The 17,926-nt window shown below is 43.8% G+C and overlaps 1 protein-coding gene across 6 annotated transcripts in view; it reads right to left on the reverse strand.

The window, feature by feature from the left end:
- The window catches only part of tweek (transmembrane protein KIAA1109 homolog tweek), a 647,796-nt gene that overhangs the window by 622,145 nt on the left and 7,725 nt on the right, over positions 1 to 17,926 (reverse strand). For all 6 annotated transcript variants that reach the window (XR_008613545.1, XR_008613544.1, XM_050182732.3 and 3 more), the window contains exon 3: positions 2,102 to 2,245. Coding sequence is in view for 4 of the 6 variants with exons in the window: in XM_050182732.3 (XP_050038689.2) it covers positions 2,102 to 2,245 (144 nt within the window). In the remaining 2 variants the exon portion in view is untranslated. The remainder of the gene's footprint in view (positions 1 to 2,101; positions 2,246 to 17,926) is intronic.

A 17,926-nucleotide genomic window follows, 5' to 3' on the forward strand; every position in this document is an offset into this window, starting at 1 on the left:
GCGCTTTAGGCCTAATGGCCTCAACAGTGTGGCCATAACTGCGAGTCGGCCTAGTTGGAACAGATTCATTAAAACTTTTTGTGCGGGAAAAAAAAAGGGGACAAAGAAAAGGAGCAACACAAGGACTTTCTAAACGCTTTCTAGGTTAGAAAGTGCTCGTCCTTGTGATGCTCCTTTTCTTTGTCCCTGTTTGTTTTAAGCACAAAATGTTTTTAATATGAGCGTGTCCATGACGAAAAATTTGCCGCCGGCTGATCTAGTGACGGGCCACAAGCCGTCATGGAATCATCACCACTAATATGTTCATAGGGGCATGTGGCTCATCAGTGATCGGTCGTCAGATTACGCGTGCCGGTTAGATTGACGGATGCTCAAGTGTTGTGGAGTACATCGCCACGTATCCAAAATGATCTACACGCCTATCAGCAGCTACCGTATTTACTAGACTCTAACGCGCTCTCGATTGTAATGAGCACCCATTTGCCCTGACCTAAAAAAAGAAAAGTCCTTTACAGTACCGCGCACTTCATTCTGTCACACAGGAATACAACTTTCTCTCATTTGAAAAAAACAAGGATTTACTCCCAATATACTAAAGCTGTGATAAGTAAAAAAAGTCACAGTTTCACCCGAAAGGCGAACCATCAATTACGATAGCAAATTAGTAGACAGCTATATGAAAAGTAAGGATAGTAGATTTATCGGCCTAATAAACTTTTGAAGATTCGCTTACTAACTAAATTAACAAGCATGGTGTCGCGTGAGTGAACATGTCTCACGCAATGACCACGGAAACTCTTTATCGAAACGCTGGAGTGGGGAAGAACAGTAGCAAGAGCAAGCGAATTGACCTTTGTGCGATCTCTCTCTTCAAACACTAAGCGATGAGAACATAGCACAGCACGCCTAGATGCGTAGACTGTCTCCATCACAGATCGCTTTTAACATAGGGACCACGCAGCTGCGCCGTACGCAGCAGCTGCCAAAGTTGAAAGCTTCTCCTGCTTACGCCAGTCCCGCACGCAAGTTTCGGGAACTCCGAACGCCTGTGACGTAGACCGATTTCCGTCCGTCTCAGCACACGTGATCACTTTCCTTTTAATTGCGGCATCGTGATGAACTCAGTATGTCTTTGCAGTCGGCAGTTCCATGCTGATAGAGCAAATGTGGAAAACGAGAAGTTGGGAAGACAGACGGTGCACTAACCTAAGCACAAATACTACATCACATGGAGGAAGCTACAGCAGCTAGGTTCAAAGCGCGTGTGAGGTGGCCATGTCGAAATGCTGATGACGATATGCTAACGCAGATTTAGGGTCGTACTCAATTCTAACGCGCACACAATGTTTTTACCAGTTTTATCAGATAAAAAGCGCATATTATATTCGATAAATATGGCAATCGGCCCAATCTTCAGAACTTCATGAAATACGTGCTGCTTCCATTGCCGTTCTCTCTGTCTGCGTCACGTTATCATATCGATTGGTCCTGTAGACTCAGACAAACCTTGTAGCAACAGAAGCAGCCCCAGCCGACACAGCACTGTTGTGTGTGATCCCCACATCGAGCCTACATCGTGGAGCACTACCGCATAAGCCGGGGCACCCCATCAGCAGCTCACTCAGCCCTCCTTTTGCACCAAAAACAAAGTGAAACTGGTGAAACGCTCACTTGCACAACAACAAGCATGAAGGGCTCTGCGACGCACGCAGGTGGCACTGCTAGGGTCTCCAAATCGAATACATCAAACATTTGATAGATCAAATAGTAGACATTCGATGCATGTGTTGAATTATTCGAATGTTCACTATACAATTCAATTCGGTGATATTAGAGTATTCGCACAACCCTACTTACAACAGCACAGCAGTGTTGGCAAACAGATATTATATACACCAACCATGGCAAGATACATAAGGTCCCAAAGTGGTGTTAGCACACACATTAGAAAAAAACATGACAAGTTAGATGACTTCTAGAGCAGGGACCCTCTTGGAGACAGGGAGATGAATAATCTGTAAAGAGCATCTGCAATCTTTTCACACAACTTAAAAGGAGTGAGAAAGAAAGAAAATGAAAGTATGCAGGCAACTGTACGTACTGCGAGGAAATTCCTTTCTGACATATGGAATCCACCAGCGAAAAATCACCCAGCCATCCTGAGCGCGTATGGTGTAATCTGGGGTGACATATGCGACATCTCGGAACATCAGCTTCCCCGAGAGCACCGAGAGAGACACAGATCCTGCAACAAAAAGGAAATAATCATTTCAAAATGAAAATATCTCTTCATGACCACAGAATTTACAAACCACGATTACAAAAATGGCAGCTCTCTAATACTGCTTTCATAAAGATAACCATTCTCTAGTAGTTGATTCATCCTCAAAAAGCAATATTCGACATAAAAGATAACTGGCAATAAATATGCCAGCACTCCATCTCTTGCTGTCAGATGGCGTTCCCGACAGCTTTAGGTCAAACAAAGATTAACATACTTTCTGAACTATAGTTCGCAGGGCCAATATGGGCTCAAAACAAAATGTTTTTCCTAACACTCCTGCTACATATTGGACAAACTTAGACTTTAAAAAAAGTTTTTTTTTTTATCTTATCTGTAACCAGTGAACAGTAGGTAAGCAAGAATTTCATTGTGAACAAGTTCTTTATTACACTGTATATGGAAGTATATTCTAAAAGTCAACAACACCATTCTTATCGACGCTGCCAGACCAAAACCCGCCAAGCATGTCTGATTCAATGAGCAGCTCCTCAATCTCTTCATCACCTTCAGAATATTTCGTTCTTGTGCGCGCTTGAACAATGCCATGAAGGCATTTCAGCTTTTCGACTATTCTTTTGTTCTGCACATATACGAAGTTGTGTATAAATACATTAAACATTTTGTAACGAGGTCTTGCACATGTGCTCACAAATCCAAGCACTGAAAAGCAGCCACTATCGTGTTTCATATTACGTGACATATATTTCACACAACATGGCCTGCCAGTACAAGCTGAAAATATTGCTCATGCGCGGCAATGGTCATTGTGGAACTAATTTGGCTATGTGACTTAAACAAAGCGACAACCAATTTTTATGCTACCCATATATTCTAGTGCAACGGAAACCTTACTGGTCCAAGTGTCCAATCATACAGTGGTAATGCAGAAAAAAAGGGGGTGAAAATTTTTTCATTAGAATTTTCCGATCTGTACTGAAGATGTAGGCGCGCTCAAGACATGTGCTGGAAACAGTGATAGATGACCGCGATAGCAATTATACACCGGCATTGGTGGGAAGTGGACAAGTGCTGCTCTAGTTATAAATAATATAAGCTGCAAAGCATTCATTTGGAATTTCAATGGAGTCAAAATTAAAGGATAATCCAAAGGAATTCTGGAAACATGTAAAGAGAAAAGACACTGTAACTAAACCACCTCTTGTGTCTGGTAACAGCTTTATTGATGATGACGTAGGAAAAGCTGAGTTCTTTGACACGTATTTTAGCTCTCTTTTCAGCCGTGCAATTGGACATGATGATACGAATACCTTGAACTTTCTGCCAGTGATGAATGTTATGGATGATGTTATTGGCATCAATGGTATAGAGTCTCTGATGCAGAATCTGAGGATTGCTAAGGCTGGGTGTCCTGATGACTTGCCAAACAAATTTTATAAACTTTGTGCTCAGTCGGTTGCACTGTACTGGAAGATTATCTTCGAAAAATCACTTGACTAATCCTGCCTTCCAGATGACTGGAAAATTGCAAGCATTATGCCAATTCACAAATCTGGTCCTCGTGACACCGTGTCAAATTATAGACCAGTATCACTAACTTCAGTTGAGTGCAAGACACTTGAACATATTTTGTATACTAATATAGTAGCATATATGAACGCACATTCATTGTTTAATCCTCATCAGCATGGTTTTCGAAGGGACCTCTCTTGTACTACACAGTTGACTGAATTTGTGCACAACCTGGCAGGGGCACTGGATAGGCGTCTTAGTGTGGACTGTGTGTTTTTGGATTTCAAAAAGGCATTTGAAACCGTGATGCATTGTTTACTAATTTAAAAAATGGCCTTTTACAATATTAGTCCTGAAGTGATATCATGGGTAAAGGATTACGTATGTTTACGTCAGCACTTTGTGGTTGTGAATCGTACTGAATCTCAGAGGGTGCAAATTGTGTCCGGTGTTCCGCAAGGCTCCGTGTTGGGGCTGCTATTGTTATTGCTGTACGTAAATGACATTAGTGACGGAATAGTGTCTCAAATGCAGTTATTTGCGGATGACTGCGTTCTCTATAAAGTAGTCACTTGTGACTGTGATGTTGAAATGTTTCAGGAAGACGAACAGAATCTCAGAGTGGTGCGTCAAATGGAATATAAATTTGAATTTGTCTAAAACTGTTCATATGAAATTTACAAGAAAGAAAAACCAAGACGTGCAACCATATATTATTAGGAATGTAGTGTTGGAACAGGTATTCGAATTTAAATATTTAGGTGTTTATTTTACTCCTGAATTGAATTGGTGCCATCATGTCAATTATGTCGCTGCTAAAGCATGCAAAACCTTGGGATTTCTTCGCCGAAATGCAAACCCTTTTCCACAGTCATATAGGGACATTTTTTACAAGACTTATGTCAACTCGATTCTGGAATACACATTGTATGGTCTGGGACCCACCTACTGGTAGAAATAAAGATAAGTTGGAGCGGGTGCAGAACATTGCCTCTCGTTTCGTATCTGGCACACGCGGGGCTTGGTATAGTGCATCGCGTACGACAGAAGCACTCAACTGGGAACTGCTCCACACGCGCCGGAAGAAGTTGAGCCTGAAGTTTTTTCATGCTATTATTCGGCAGTTCGGGTAGATCGCGAAAAGTATGTGCAAGAGTTTTTTTATAGATATAACTGTGTTGACCATGATTTTAAGGTCCATGAATTCACGACGAAAACTGAATTGTTTAGAGTGTCTTTCTTTCCTAAAACCAATGGGGAATGGAATAGACTGGCGAGTGATGTTGTGAGGATTGAATCAAATGATGCTTTCTTTTTGATGTTGTAGATTGTAGATGTGCATTGATGAGGGCTTTGCCCTTTTTTTCTTAGCACTTATAACTTTGTCCAGGAGCAGAGGTGTAATATGTACTTTTTATTGTGCACCGCCCCCCCCCCCCCCCACTGTAACGCCTTGGCGCTGTGGGTCCCTTAATATATAAAATAAATAAATAAATAATGTGTGGCCAGCTGAGAAGGCTTTCCATTGAGCTAGGCAAAAAACCCTGCGCAACTACGCCACGGTACTATTATGTTGGGGGACATATTAGAAACCACAGCAGCCTCAGCCAGTGGCTCTTTCTCTGTCCCCTCTATGTTGTCAAAAGTGCAACTACTAGTTTTACCTTTTAGCAGCCCAAAAGTGTTGCCCTCACCCAGGAGGGGCATACAACAGGGATGGAAGTGTTTTGGAGCAACCCACAAATTTGTGATTTCAGAGCAGGAACTGCCCATTTAGGAGCAGCTTGATAAAACTCAATATGAGTGAAATACAGGCAGATTAAGAAAAGGTACTTGACTTTGGAGAACAGTATTAAGTTAAATATTGTCTGTGCCAGCTAAACATAGCCAAAAATTTTAAATAATGTAGGGCTTTACAAGAACCACATTCACTCTATGTTGGTGTTGCTGTTCACACCCTTCCTAGGCGTTTTTTGTACAAAAGAGGAAAAAAATTACATTCAGTTTTAATCAGCCAAGTTCTACTAACTTTACTGATAATGTGTCAATGTAAAAGTTTGGATGGATGTCATGAAATGACCAATAAGAGCGTTTACAGTAATGTAGGTTTTGTGTGCTTTACAAAAAGAAGAGCCCACAAACTTTTTTTTTAGATCCACCTCCATGTCAACCTGTGAAAATGGATGTACAGCAAAGCTGGTGCAGATGTTAGACAAGACCACCATCCCACCTGATGTAAGACAATGTTACATGAGCACCACCACAAGCGACGTACATCACGCACACACACACACACACATCCCCATTCCTCTAAGCACGTGCTGGCGGGCAAGTTGGTTATACATGATTACAACAAAGGCGCCAAATAAGTCAATGGACAAAGGAAGGCGACACGGGACTACCACGTAGGCGCACCAACAACTGAGCGTTTTATTTCTTGGCACAGGAATAAATAGTTAGTGCCAAGGATCAAAACAACAAGAAAAGCAGTGCCGTCATCTGCATCGCACCACGAAAACACGATACAGAACAGCTTCTAAGTGCCACTCCCAAGATCTACCAGTTCCTTTGTCGACACAGAAACTGAGGGTTCACTGATATAAGCATCACCACACTTCTTGATCTCAAGCGCTTCCAATATCTCCCTTGTCAGTTGATCATCTGCTCTGTTCAAAACACAGGTTCTACTAAAATCTGGAATGCACTTCGCAAGTTTACAGGCGAGCCACAATGGAAGAACAGCAAAGATGCACTTCAGAAGGCATGGATTTGCTGGCATGCTGCAAGACATGTGTTCAAAAGATTCCAGTAGCTAAAACAGTTCGTTATTTGAAAGGACAATCTGTCTCTTTTAACTTCGGATAAGGAAGGTGGCTTCGTTGTATTGCCGAAAGGATTGTTTGAATCAAAAGCTTCAGAAGCCCTCAAGGGGTTTTTAAGAATTGCAGGAAAGTGTCTCTTGCAAAAGTAAAAAGCAACGCCAAGAAGCTTTGTAAGAACCTGAATTTAACAAAACTGATGACTGCAATAGAATCGGAAAAAAAGTTCAGCCTTGATGTATTCTTCCCGGCAAAAACCCATAAATCTATTTGCCCCTTCCGGGTCATAGCCTCAGAAAACGGGTCATGGCAAAAACAGGTCTCCTTGTTTCTCCAGCTAAATTTGAGTAGACTACCCGTTGACGACCCGTTTCACGTGAACAACTCTGAACACGTAAAATATCTCGCACAGAATGAAAACAAAATGCTATCCACCTTTTCTGTTGACGTAAAAGACTTGAATTACTCGATACCACAAAATGAATTGATGGAATGCGTCACTGAATGTATTGATAAATTTGGAGCAGTTGCTTTCCAGAACGCCTCTGGCGTAGCAGTAGGTTCCTTTTTGGAACTGTTGTCCTTATACCTGAAGTCTACGCACATAAAATGGATTGATGACATCTTTCTACAGAAAGAGGGTGTGTGTATAGGTTCGTGTATAGTCCCTGTTTTGGGCGACATTTTTTTAGCTTCAAAAAACAACCTGTTACAGCAGTGCTCATTTGGGACAAATATGACGCAGATCTTTAGATTTGTGGATGATTTTTTAGTGTTCTTACGATTGTGACAGTCCAGAATTGGAGACCCAGTCATCATTAGTACTGTCAGAGTTTAAAACAGCCTTGCATCCTCTAACCCTGACTCACGAGCTTCTGGCCGATAACTGTTTAAGATTTTTAGATCTGGAAATCACTTTCTAATCTTGTCTCGTGTGCTCGCAGTTCAAGCCAAGGGCTAGCAAACCCATCCTATCCTTCAATTCAGCTCACTCAAAAGTATTAAAAAGAGGCATCGTTCAATCATGTCTAACCAACGCACTTAACAAGCCATGTGTGCATCGGCTGCAAAGCAGTTTTCATTATCAGGTCAGCCGCCTCAAAGGGGCACATTATCCACACCATGTGATCATCTCTGTTGCAGAAAAAATTCTCAGGCAGCTCAAGGAACCTAACATTGTAGACCAGGGTCGAGCAGGCCCTTCTGGAACTAGGTGTGCTGTCATCCCATATGTTCACGGCATAGCTCACAATCTGAAAAAGTAGTAAAATGAGCTGGTGTTCGGGTTTTAGTTTCCGTTCCGAAACGTCTTCATTTGATGTGTACCAGAGTGAATGCACGACATCGGGAAAATAAACAAGCGTGCGCAAAAAAACATGGGAAGAAGCATGTCGGATGTGTAAAGAAAGTAGTTTATTCGGTTCCTTTGTCGTGTAGTTCATCATATGTCGGCCAAACGGGCAGATGCCTAAATGACAGATTGTATGAGCATCGATATAAGATGGAAAACCAGCTCTCCGATCACATTGGTGCTCATTGTAAGGCTCACAAGCGTATTCCTGATTTTAATAGAACCTGTGTTTTGAACAGAGCAGAGAGAGAGATGCAAATGAGAGAAAGGTAGGGAGGTTAACCAGAGTTAACCTCTGGTTTGCTACCCTGCACTAGGAGAAGGGAAAGGGGAAGCAAAGTCAGAAAGAAGAGCGTGACAAAAATAAAAGCGTGAAACAAAGAATGAGAAGGGATGGAATGGGATCATTACAGTCTTTCTAATAGGCCACTGCCACGTAAAAAGGTCAAAAAGCCTTAACCGACTTTCAGTACGACAGTTTATGTCGGCATTTCGAGATTGACTGTTCTGAAAGTCACCTGTCGCCAAGGCGTGCCAATGTGGTCGCTAGTGACAGCCAGTGCGCGCGGTATCGAGGACAGTGGCAAAGTACGTGTTCTATAGTCTCCTCGTCGCCGCAGTGACAAGCAGGAGATATTGGAAGCGCTTGTGATCAAGAAACGTGGTGATGCTTGCATCAGTGAACCCTCAGTTTCTCTATCGAAAAAGGAACTGGCGTATCTTGGGAGCGGCACTTAGAAGCTGTTTTGTATCGTGTTTTCATTGTGCGATGCAGATAAGAGCACTGTTTTTTCTTGTTGTTTTGATCCTTGGCACCAACTATTTAGTCCTGTGTCAAGAAATAAAACACTCAGTTGTTAGTGCGCCTACGTGGTTGTCCCGTGTCGCCTTGCTGTGTCCATTGCACCTTCGTTGTAATCATTCCTCTAAGCCATCTGCCATGCGCAAGTGTCTTATTGAACTAAATTAATGTTTACAAGTAAATTGCGTCAGAAAATGCATAAGGTAAGACTTACACAAAATGTGCAGACGTGATAGCTTCGGAGTGTAATATGTATATACGATGAAACATAATTCTGTTACATGCAAAGTACAAGACAAAGCCGTTTTCCAACTGCCGTTTGCGGTCCATCCTCATTCTTGTAGGCCATCCACCTAGAGCAAGTGCATTATCGAGATAATTGACTCTCTCAAAGTGATATGTGTCAGAAAATTTGTAAAGTATGACTTACACACAATCTACAGACATGACTGCACCGAACTGCAACTCGACTATATGACAAACGTAATTCCATTACACGGAAACTCAAACACAAACCACTTTTCCAGCTGCCGTGGTGGTACTGTTGTTGGACTGTGATCACCATAATGTCGATTACGGTCACAGCACACACTGCGCAACAGTTACAATGGGCAGAGCATCCATGCATCAAGGACAGATATATTGTGTGCACACATTCGACACGCACCTGTGCAGAAGTGAAGCATACATCCTCATTCTTGTAGGCCCTCCGCCTGGCATAAGTGCATTATTGAACGTAATTGAATTTCTTAAAGTAAACTGTGTCACAAAATTAGTAAAGTATGACTTACCCACAACCTACATACATTATAGCATCGGATTGTAATTTGAACATACGAGAAAACACCATTCTGTTACGTGGAAACTCAAAGACAAACTCCTTTTCCAGCTGTCATTTTTTTTTGTTGTTGTTGTTGTTGAGCATGCCACGAAAAATCTAAACCAACTAGAGGTTTAACAGTTTTGCTGTAAAATATCTCGTGACAACCCGCCCCTCTACCAGCAATATGAGTGGTCTCACTTGTAAACCTTGTGCTCCAGTCAATTGCACATCTTACGCACCAAAAATATGTGACAAAAATAACTAAATGAATAAAGGGAAAATCAGACATCCACCCGTTCGCAGCAATTGCTACAGAGGAAATCCATACGGGTTCCTCGAAAGAAAAGCCTCATAGTTGTAGAAAAATTCGTCCTGGTCCGGGACTCGAACCCGGGACCACCGCCTTTCCGGGGCAGTCCCGGGTTCGAGTCCCGGACCAGGACGAATTTTTCTACAACTATGAGGCTTTTCTTTCAAGGAACCCGTATGGGTTTCCTTTGTAGCAATTGCTGCGAACGGGTGGATGTCTGATTTTCCCTTTATTCATTACTTCTCTCCACCTTGCGGGTTTCTGCAGAACTGCTATGTCAAAATAACTAAATGATGACAGGAGAGAGTGTGGCCACATGTTCGCAGTGGGATTAACTAGGCCCATATGAATAGGTTCAAGCTTGAGACTACTGCAGCCCCGGGTGCACAAACACGTAGCAACAGCATATTAACAATTTTTTTTATTTTTTATTGTTTGATTTTGCAGAGCTTTTTGTTGCCATTAAAAAGAAATCTCGCAAAACCTACAGTTTGCTTTAAAGTCGTTATTGGTCATTTCTCAGCATCTTTCACAACTTCTACATTGACACCATATCGATAAAGTAGGTTAATAAAATCTAACTAAACCTAAATAATTATATGTGCACAATTAACAAAACATCCATGATGAGCATGAACAATGCCCATCAATGTAGAGTGAGTGCTGTTCGTGCAGCGCTGTCTGCTATTTTTCATTCTTGGCGACACTTTACTCGGACAGGCGGTATTAACACATCGAAAAATAGATGTAAAGTTACTTGACGACTGCATGTTTTCCAGTTCACTTGAAGGAAAAAAAACACCGACATTTTATTACGAGGAACTACAAAGAAAGATCACTGGCGTTTCAACCTGCATACACACCTGCTATCATAGGTTATACAGTGGAAGATTAATTTTTTAGACAAGCTTCAATTTATTCGCAACCTCACCACGGGCTCAATTGACTCAATGTACTACAACGGCGACAGTTATTTTAGATACAGAACAATGGTTAATTGAATTCTTGAGGCTCGATCGCAGAAGTCACTATGTGAACATCATTGCTGCACTTGCAGTTTCTGGCATTTGCATTTTCTCAAGCTTTTTTATGACTGTCATTTGGCCACTGAAGCTGACTAAAACCATGACTAAAACCAAAAGCTTATATTCCTGGCTTGTGTTCTGCAGTGGGCAAAGTCTGATCTGGCATCATGCAGTCATACAGAAAATGGAGTAAATGCAGAATCCAGATATGAGTGACAATCATTGTTGCAACTTGAGATTTGTGGTCGAGAAGTTTCACGAGAGAAGCAGGTGGTTTGTCGCCATGCCTTAAGTCAAATCAGTGACTAGGGATGGTGTGCGGGTGAAATAGATTTAGCACATACATGCATGATGCTTGCCAGTAATTGACATGGATTTACCGAACGGGCATACAAGCGAGCACCAATGTATCAGTAAGAGCTACACGCAGAACAGGCATTATACATAGTACAACTTATTCGCTCAAGTGACACTGGGCGTCTTTGATTTTCCAGTTTTGGCTACCCACAGGCTGCCAGTTCCAGCCAAAGTACATTCGTTTTTCTCAGGTTGCTCCGCCTACCGCTCTATGCATTTCCTTCACGCATTAGCTTTACTTGGGCTGGACGGCTCTGGCTACCTGGGGTCTACCAGAAACTGCCAGGACAATTTTGGTCTAGCTGCTCTCTGGAAGTTTTCTGGCTAGCAGACGACAAAAAGAGGTGATGAGCGCTCGTCCTCATCTCTGTGTGGACTTGGCAAATAGCAACACGGGCACTCCAGTACTGTTGCCTTGCTCAGCCAACCAGCTACGGTCACCTTCAGAAATACAGTGAGAGAGTGTGTGTGCCGTGAAGGTTTCTTTCCGGCTGTGAACAGCACCACGCGCTCTCATATGTGCATGCTATCAGCATCATGTTCCGCACAAGTTGTAGATGCTCACTGACACACACAGTGATGCTTTTTCAGTTCATCTTTCTCTCGTGGTATCACTTTTCAAACCTCTTGCATTTATAGGGTGATATCTCCTTTTTCTGCAGTTAGCGAAGGCGTCGCAGCTAGCCAGTATTCACTCCATCTTTTCGTCGTATGTTTAGGTGGCAGTTCTAATTAGGCCGTTGATGTTAAAAGAACACAAGTTGATTAATGGCCACAGGTACATTAGCTTATTGCTCTCGTAATCACGGGCAACAATGTTTTTCGGTTGAAACTTTTTGCTGGTCATAGGTGACATGCATTTTCATGCACCAGCTGCATCTCCAGCTCCTTCGGCACAGGGGCACAAGAGAAGCCCCATCAGCCAAAACAAACTTTCTGAAATCGAAACCCAAGCAGGTCAGCACAAAATTTTATGCATATAAGACGTACCCGATATCCTGCTTTTTTGTGTCTTGTCAAATAATGACAAAACGCCAAATCATCAGTGTCACCTGTGGGCGACGTATCGCTACAAGCAGGCATCCTTGAGCGATCACTTTCGGGGATATGTCACTTGATTTTGCATCTTCACATCACACGATCACACGTATCGGAGACCGTTTGCTGCGTTGTGCAAAGTGAGGTGCCCGGTGTGCATCCTCTGCCAAGTCGTGCAAAATCTCATGACAGTGATCATATCCTCGAATGTGACTACCAACTTACCCCAAGTCCGCCCCAACGTGTGTGCTTGGATCACGTTACCGCGAGCTCGCCCTCCCTCCCCTATTTCCCTTTGCTCGCGCAAGAAAACGGTACTCATGAAGCCGCCATCTATCTTGCCTCACCGTGGCACTTTCACTCACACCTAAAGCACACAGTACGTGGGGTGCAATAGGATCTTATCTCGCTTGGACTTTATACGGAACACAATGTGACTCCACTTTGGCCTTCGCTCTTGTCCTGCTGCGCGCGATTTGAGAAATGCATTTGCAAGCAGCCGCTTGTAATTCAATCCTCTGACCATCCGCGTCGGTGAAGGTTTCCATTCATTTTCTCGGCATTCCTTTGTGGCGGCAGTGAAATTTCATTATACTGAAGTTGCATACAAACACACTTCGTTATATTGAAGTTCTAAATACACGGTGGTCTATGGACAAGAGATTATAAAAAGTTACATACTTTGTTATATTGAGAATTTCGTTATAGAGAAGTTCGTTATAGCGAGGTTTGCTGAACACGCTCCGGCCTCGCTGGCCGCTGCCACGCTGGTAGCATGTTTATGGTTATTCCGTGACCAGCTGTCCTGGCATTCAATTTTGTAAACTTCGAGCAGCTTCGGATTTTCTTGGGATCCCAGCTCACATGTGTTCCTATCAGGACCACAATTAGCTGACTGCCAGAACTCCGAAAATCGAAGAGGTCTAGTGCAGTTTTTCTTCACAGCTACACCATAATATGATAGGCAGTTCAAATCATTTTTACCTGATCTGCATAGTATGCAAATGGGCAAGAATTATAAACATGCACAATGCATTCTTCATTTCCCTATAGCCAAGTTACAATGCACCCCTAAACACCCACACTCCAGATGCAACATCTGAAACTAATTGCCTTGGAGCCCCAGGAGTGCCATTCTGGACATCGTCGAATTCTGCTATGATGTCACATTCTGTAATGGCAGCATTTTGAAACAATCAGAGGCTGTAGCAGCCTTCTGGGGCCGATCATGGCTGACAATATGGCGGAGTACGACAATGCCCAAAAACACACCAACGTACAATTATGGCTATGTGGTTGCCAGGGGATGCCACACATCCTGCTCAATTTAGTTGACTGGCACAGCTCGACGGTTTGGTGCGGTATGGGGCACTTAGTACAGCACTTCCATCCCCAATGCGCACATCAATAAGCGAATTGAACTACATGCATGCAACATGTATAGGGTTGTTCGTTTTCAGGTACCCGATTTGTGCCCGAATGGACCTTCCCAGTAGCAATCTGCACAATCGTGCGCTGACAGTCCACCATTCTCTCCAGGCGCCCCGGGCAATATAATTTATATAAACAAGCGGGTGCATTCTCACCCTGCTGCTTGGAGAGTAGATATTGCTTTCTGGTGATGCACATTTTTATCGCCACTTTCTCGACAGGCCGCAGTGAGTTCGTACATGCATTCCATGCAAGGAAGGCTTGCAAAGGAAAGGGGCCATCATGTTTGAGGCTGACCACACTGTGAGCACATGGCTGCCAGTCAGGAAGTAACAAGTTTAGGACGAAAAAAAAAAGGCCAACAGCGCTTCACCTACTACAAATTAGTCTTGGGTATGTGCACCTGCTTCCATAGCTTTCATGCGAAAGGAACACAGGGTGTCTACCGAGTTTACATTTCCAAATTCCCTGAGTTTTCCAGGCTTTCCCTGAGTGCTTTTGCACATTTCCCTGAGTGATGCAGAACTATGTTTTATTTCAAGATGGGCTGAAACCATATCGCCTGATGCTGTCACTCTCTAGTAAGCACATGAAAAAAATAAAAAGGCGACTTAATCCAATTTGAATACTAAGGAGCAGTGGTTATGTTATTTAAAAAGAGAATAGAAGACAGGGGTTAGTAAAATCCACAGCAAATAAAGTGTCTTCGAAAAAAATTGCAAATGAAGTCGGACATTCACAAATAAAAATAAAAAGGAGATGCACATAGAAGCAAATATATACGAATATGAGTTATTTCTATCAACTGATAGCAAGCTCAGTGGTATGAGGCCCGAACTCTGTCACAATTGATATTCTCTCTCAACCGCTCGTAAGTCAACCTCAACTGCCCTGACATACTCTCAGCCCGCGCACGACGCCTGAATGTTGTGTTTCACTGCTTTAAAGAGTTTATTTTGGTTTGGATGAGGGACACCTGCATCTCGGCAACAGCCAAAATTTTTTTTTTTGAGCTCAAGCTTCTTCAAAGCGGTAGCAGCACGCTTCCTTTCCCGTTTATTCCTCAATGCGTACATCATTTCTGTTCTTGTTATCCTCCTGCCACTTGTTCGCCCCAAGGACCATTTGAAGCATCTTGGTCAGTTGCACAGTCCACGACCGATTTTTAGAACTCCCTAGGGGTCGGGAAAACCTTCGAAAAATCGGCCAGTTGGAAAAAAATAAATGCGTGTCATTTACTGCCCTTAGGGGCTCAAACCGCGACAGGCACATTCGAAAACGCTCTAAAGGCCTGTCGGTACACATATTAGGAATATCGGCGCTCGTACTGTGACAGGAAATACCGGGTGCACGTGTGCATAATTAAGGAATGCATACTGTGTTCCGTGGCAATAGCCCCTTCCCACGCTTGTTATGCTTCACTGCAATACTTTTGCGTATGCTTCACCATGTAACATTCCTGTACGGAGGCGAAGCTGACTTTCGGGAACCGACATTATGCAACGCACTGTGTTTTCTAAGTTCCTAAGCCAATCGCGAGGACCACAAATGCAGAGTCCGTGCCATTGCTGACAGCAGCTTATTTGGTGAATAATGAACTCGGCACCCAACGGCAAGAAGCTTCATAGCGAACGTCGAAGCAGCTAGGCCTAGCGTTGCCGCAGTGGTGGCAACGGCTGCCAGCGGATCTGCGTGCGAGAGTGCCGGTTCGAGGTGGCGAAGTCATCAAAACGGCAGCAGTGGTGCCTTTGATTATTGCCGTTTCGGACCAGCGGTCACGGCAAAACGTCCAGATAATCGGACGGCGAAGAGTTCTTGCGTCCGAAATTTCACACGTTCTGATACGTTGACTCTATGGGTTACTGGCGGTGCCGCGAAGCCGTCCAAATTATCGGGAATCCGGACAGTCGGTCGTTGACTGCACACTGGCAACTCCTCCAGCCGACGACAGCGCGTCAAAGACGATTCATTACGATTCCTGTCTGTTGCTCGAGCCAGCATTACCGCGACTTTCGACCCTTTCAATAAAATTGCCGCTAATTTTCCCTGATAGAGGCCCCAATTCCCTGAGTTTTCCCTGACTTTTTCCAGACTACTCAAAATCCCTGAGAATTCCCGGTTTTCCCGGTTGGTAGACACCCTGGAACAGGTGACGAGTCGGTGGGGGAGGGATTGAGCTACGCAGATGTTTAGTGCACGGGATTTTTACAAGCGAGGGCCCCAGTGCCTATTATCACTTTTCTTCAGCCAGCCTCCATCACGGTGAGTTAGAAGTGCTTGTCAGTAGGCCTTGTTGAGAGCCATGTAGTGTTCCGCATCCCTCGTGCTTCGTGTAGCTTGCGATATCCCCTTTCGACTGCCCACAAGAAGGGACAAAAGCCATTGCACTCAAAATTCTGTTTTCACAGGAACCGCAAGATTCCACGAATGGTGGCATTGTTCCAATTTGAAGGGCTTCAAGAGAGGGTCATGTTTTAGTGAGGGGTGGGGGGAGACAGGAAGACAAATGAGAGAATGTGACCAGCAGGCGATAGGAGGTTGGTCTCTTGGGTGTTCCTACAGGTTTTCTCGACAAATGCGAAGCACTGCTAACAAAGAACTCACCAGCCACCTGGAGAGAAGGAACTGCCAATAAAGTGAATCGTGCATCTGATTCGTTTAAGTGCAAACTCTAACCAATGAGACGCATGATCGCCATCATCACATACCATTACCAGGGGCGATTGGTGAGCACAAAGTCACTGTCGCAAACATAAGGCTCCAGTACACGGCATGGAAAAATTCAGCGTGGGGATGCGAAGAAAACGAAAGACACTGTATGACTGGTGTAAAGAGCATGAAGTTCTCCAGATCGCAACAAAAGACAGTGAAGGCAGCGGCACGTTAGTGTGCAAATATTGGAACATGGAGATGGTCACTGATCCAGCAAAGAAGCCCTACGACCGAATTCGTGAGCATCTAGCGTCATCTCGTCATAAGAAGCTCAAGATGTCGACCCAGGAAGCTGAGAAGGTGGGAACATCTCAGCAGATGCTCTTTGATATGTTCTGTAGACAACATGCGAAAGAGAATGAAGCAGCCAGCGTAATCCATGACTTCGTCCGTGCCCTAGCGTATAGTAAAATCAGCATGCACCAGGCGGACAGACCTCTGGGGGACTTCAATTTCAAACGCAAATACTGCAAGGCCACGAAGACCACGCCAACAGGACAAAGACTTCAGCCGAAATACCCAAAAGAAGCTTTTCACAATGACATGGTGGAATTGCGCAATGATATGCAATATGTGAAAGTGAGTGTCATCATCGACGAATCCCCAGACATCACTGGAGTGCCTACCCTCAACACTCTGCTGTGCTACTATAACCAAAATACCGTGAAGTAGGTTGTTTTGGTCAACATCGACAGAGTAAATGCTTCAAACAGCTACAAGGTGGCCAACGTAGTCAGCAAGCCTCTCCTGACTGTAGGTAAGGCGTGGAAAGACGCTGTGGCTGTAGCCATAGACTCAGCGGAATACATGCAAAAAATGGTACGAGAAATCTGTAAAGCTGAAGGGATCCAAATCTTGCATGTGAAACATTTAGCACACCTCATTCATGTAAGTGTTGACCATTCCATTTCTTTACCATGCATGTCAACAGTTCGAACCGCAGTGATCAAGTTTGGAGTGTTACTTAAGCATGCTAACAAGCTCTACCAAAAGTACACCGAAATTTGTGCTTCTAGTAGCCTCTTTGGACCGATGTTAAGAAGCCACCTTCTGTTGTCCTGAATAGATGGCAAAGCTTCTACAAAGTGCTCATGGTTGTCATAGAAATGTGGAGCTTGTTAACGGAACTTGCTGAAAGCTCGCACGATAGCAACAAAGTGGAAGCTGTTCGAGTGATACTTGCTGAAAAAGTTGTTCTTGCGAAGGCAATCCTGATAAGAGAGACCCTCGGCCGCCTTTTAGACGCCCAGAAAACACTTGAAGGCAGAAAGCTTCTGATGGCCAGCTTTGATCACCTGGTAAACGTCTAGCTGCAGCAGACTGTCAGCGAGTTTTCAGCGATGATTGGTAAAAGTAATCAGGCCAGTGCTGTTTTGTCTATGTTACCCAAGAGTAGCGCCACATTAGTAAAAACATGTGTAGAGTTCTGCACGAAACTCGCCACAAAATGGCCCTGCACTGTTGAACGTAACGTCTCAGACAAAGATGAAAACCAGCTTTATGG

The sequence above is a fragment of the Dermacentor andersoni genome, chromosome 4 (genome assembly GCF_023375885.2).
Source record: "Dermacentor andersoni chromosome 4, qqDerAnde1_hic_scaffold, whole genome shotgun sequence".
NCBI classification, from domain to species: Eukaryota; Metazoa; Arthropoda; class Arachnida; order Ixodida; family Ixodidae; genus Dermacentor; species Dermacentor andersoni.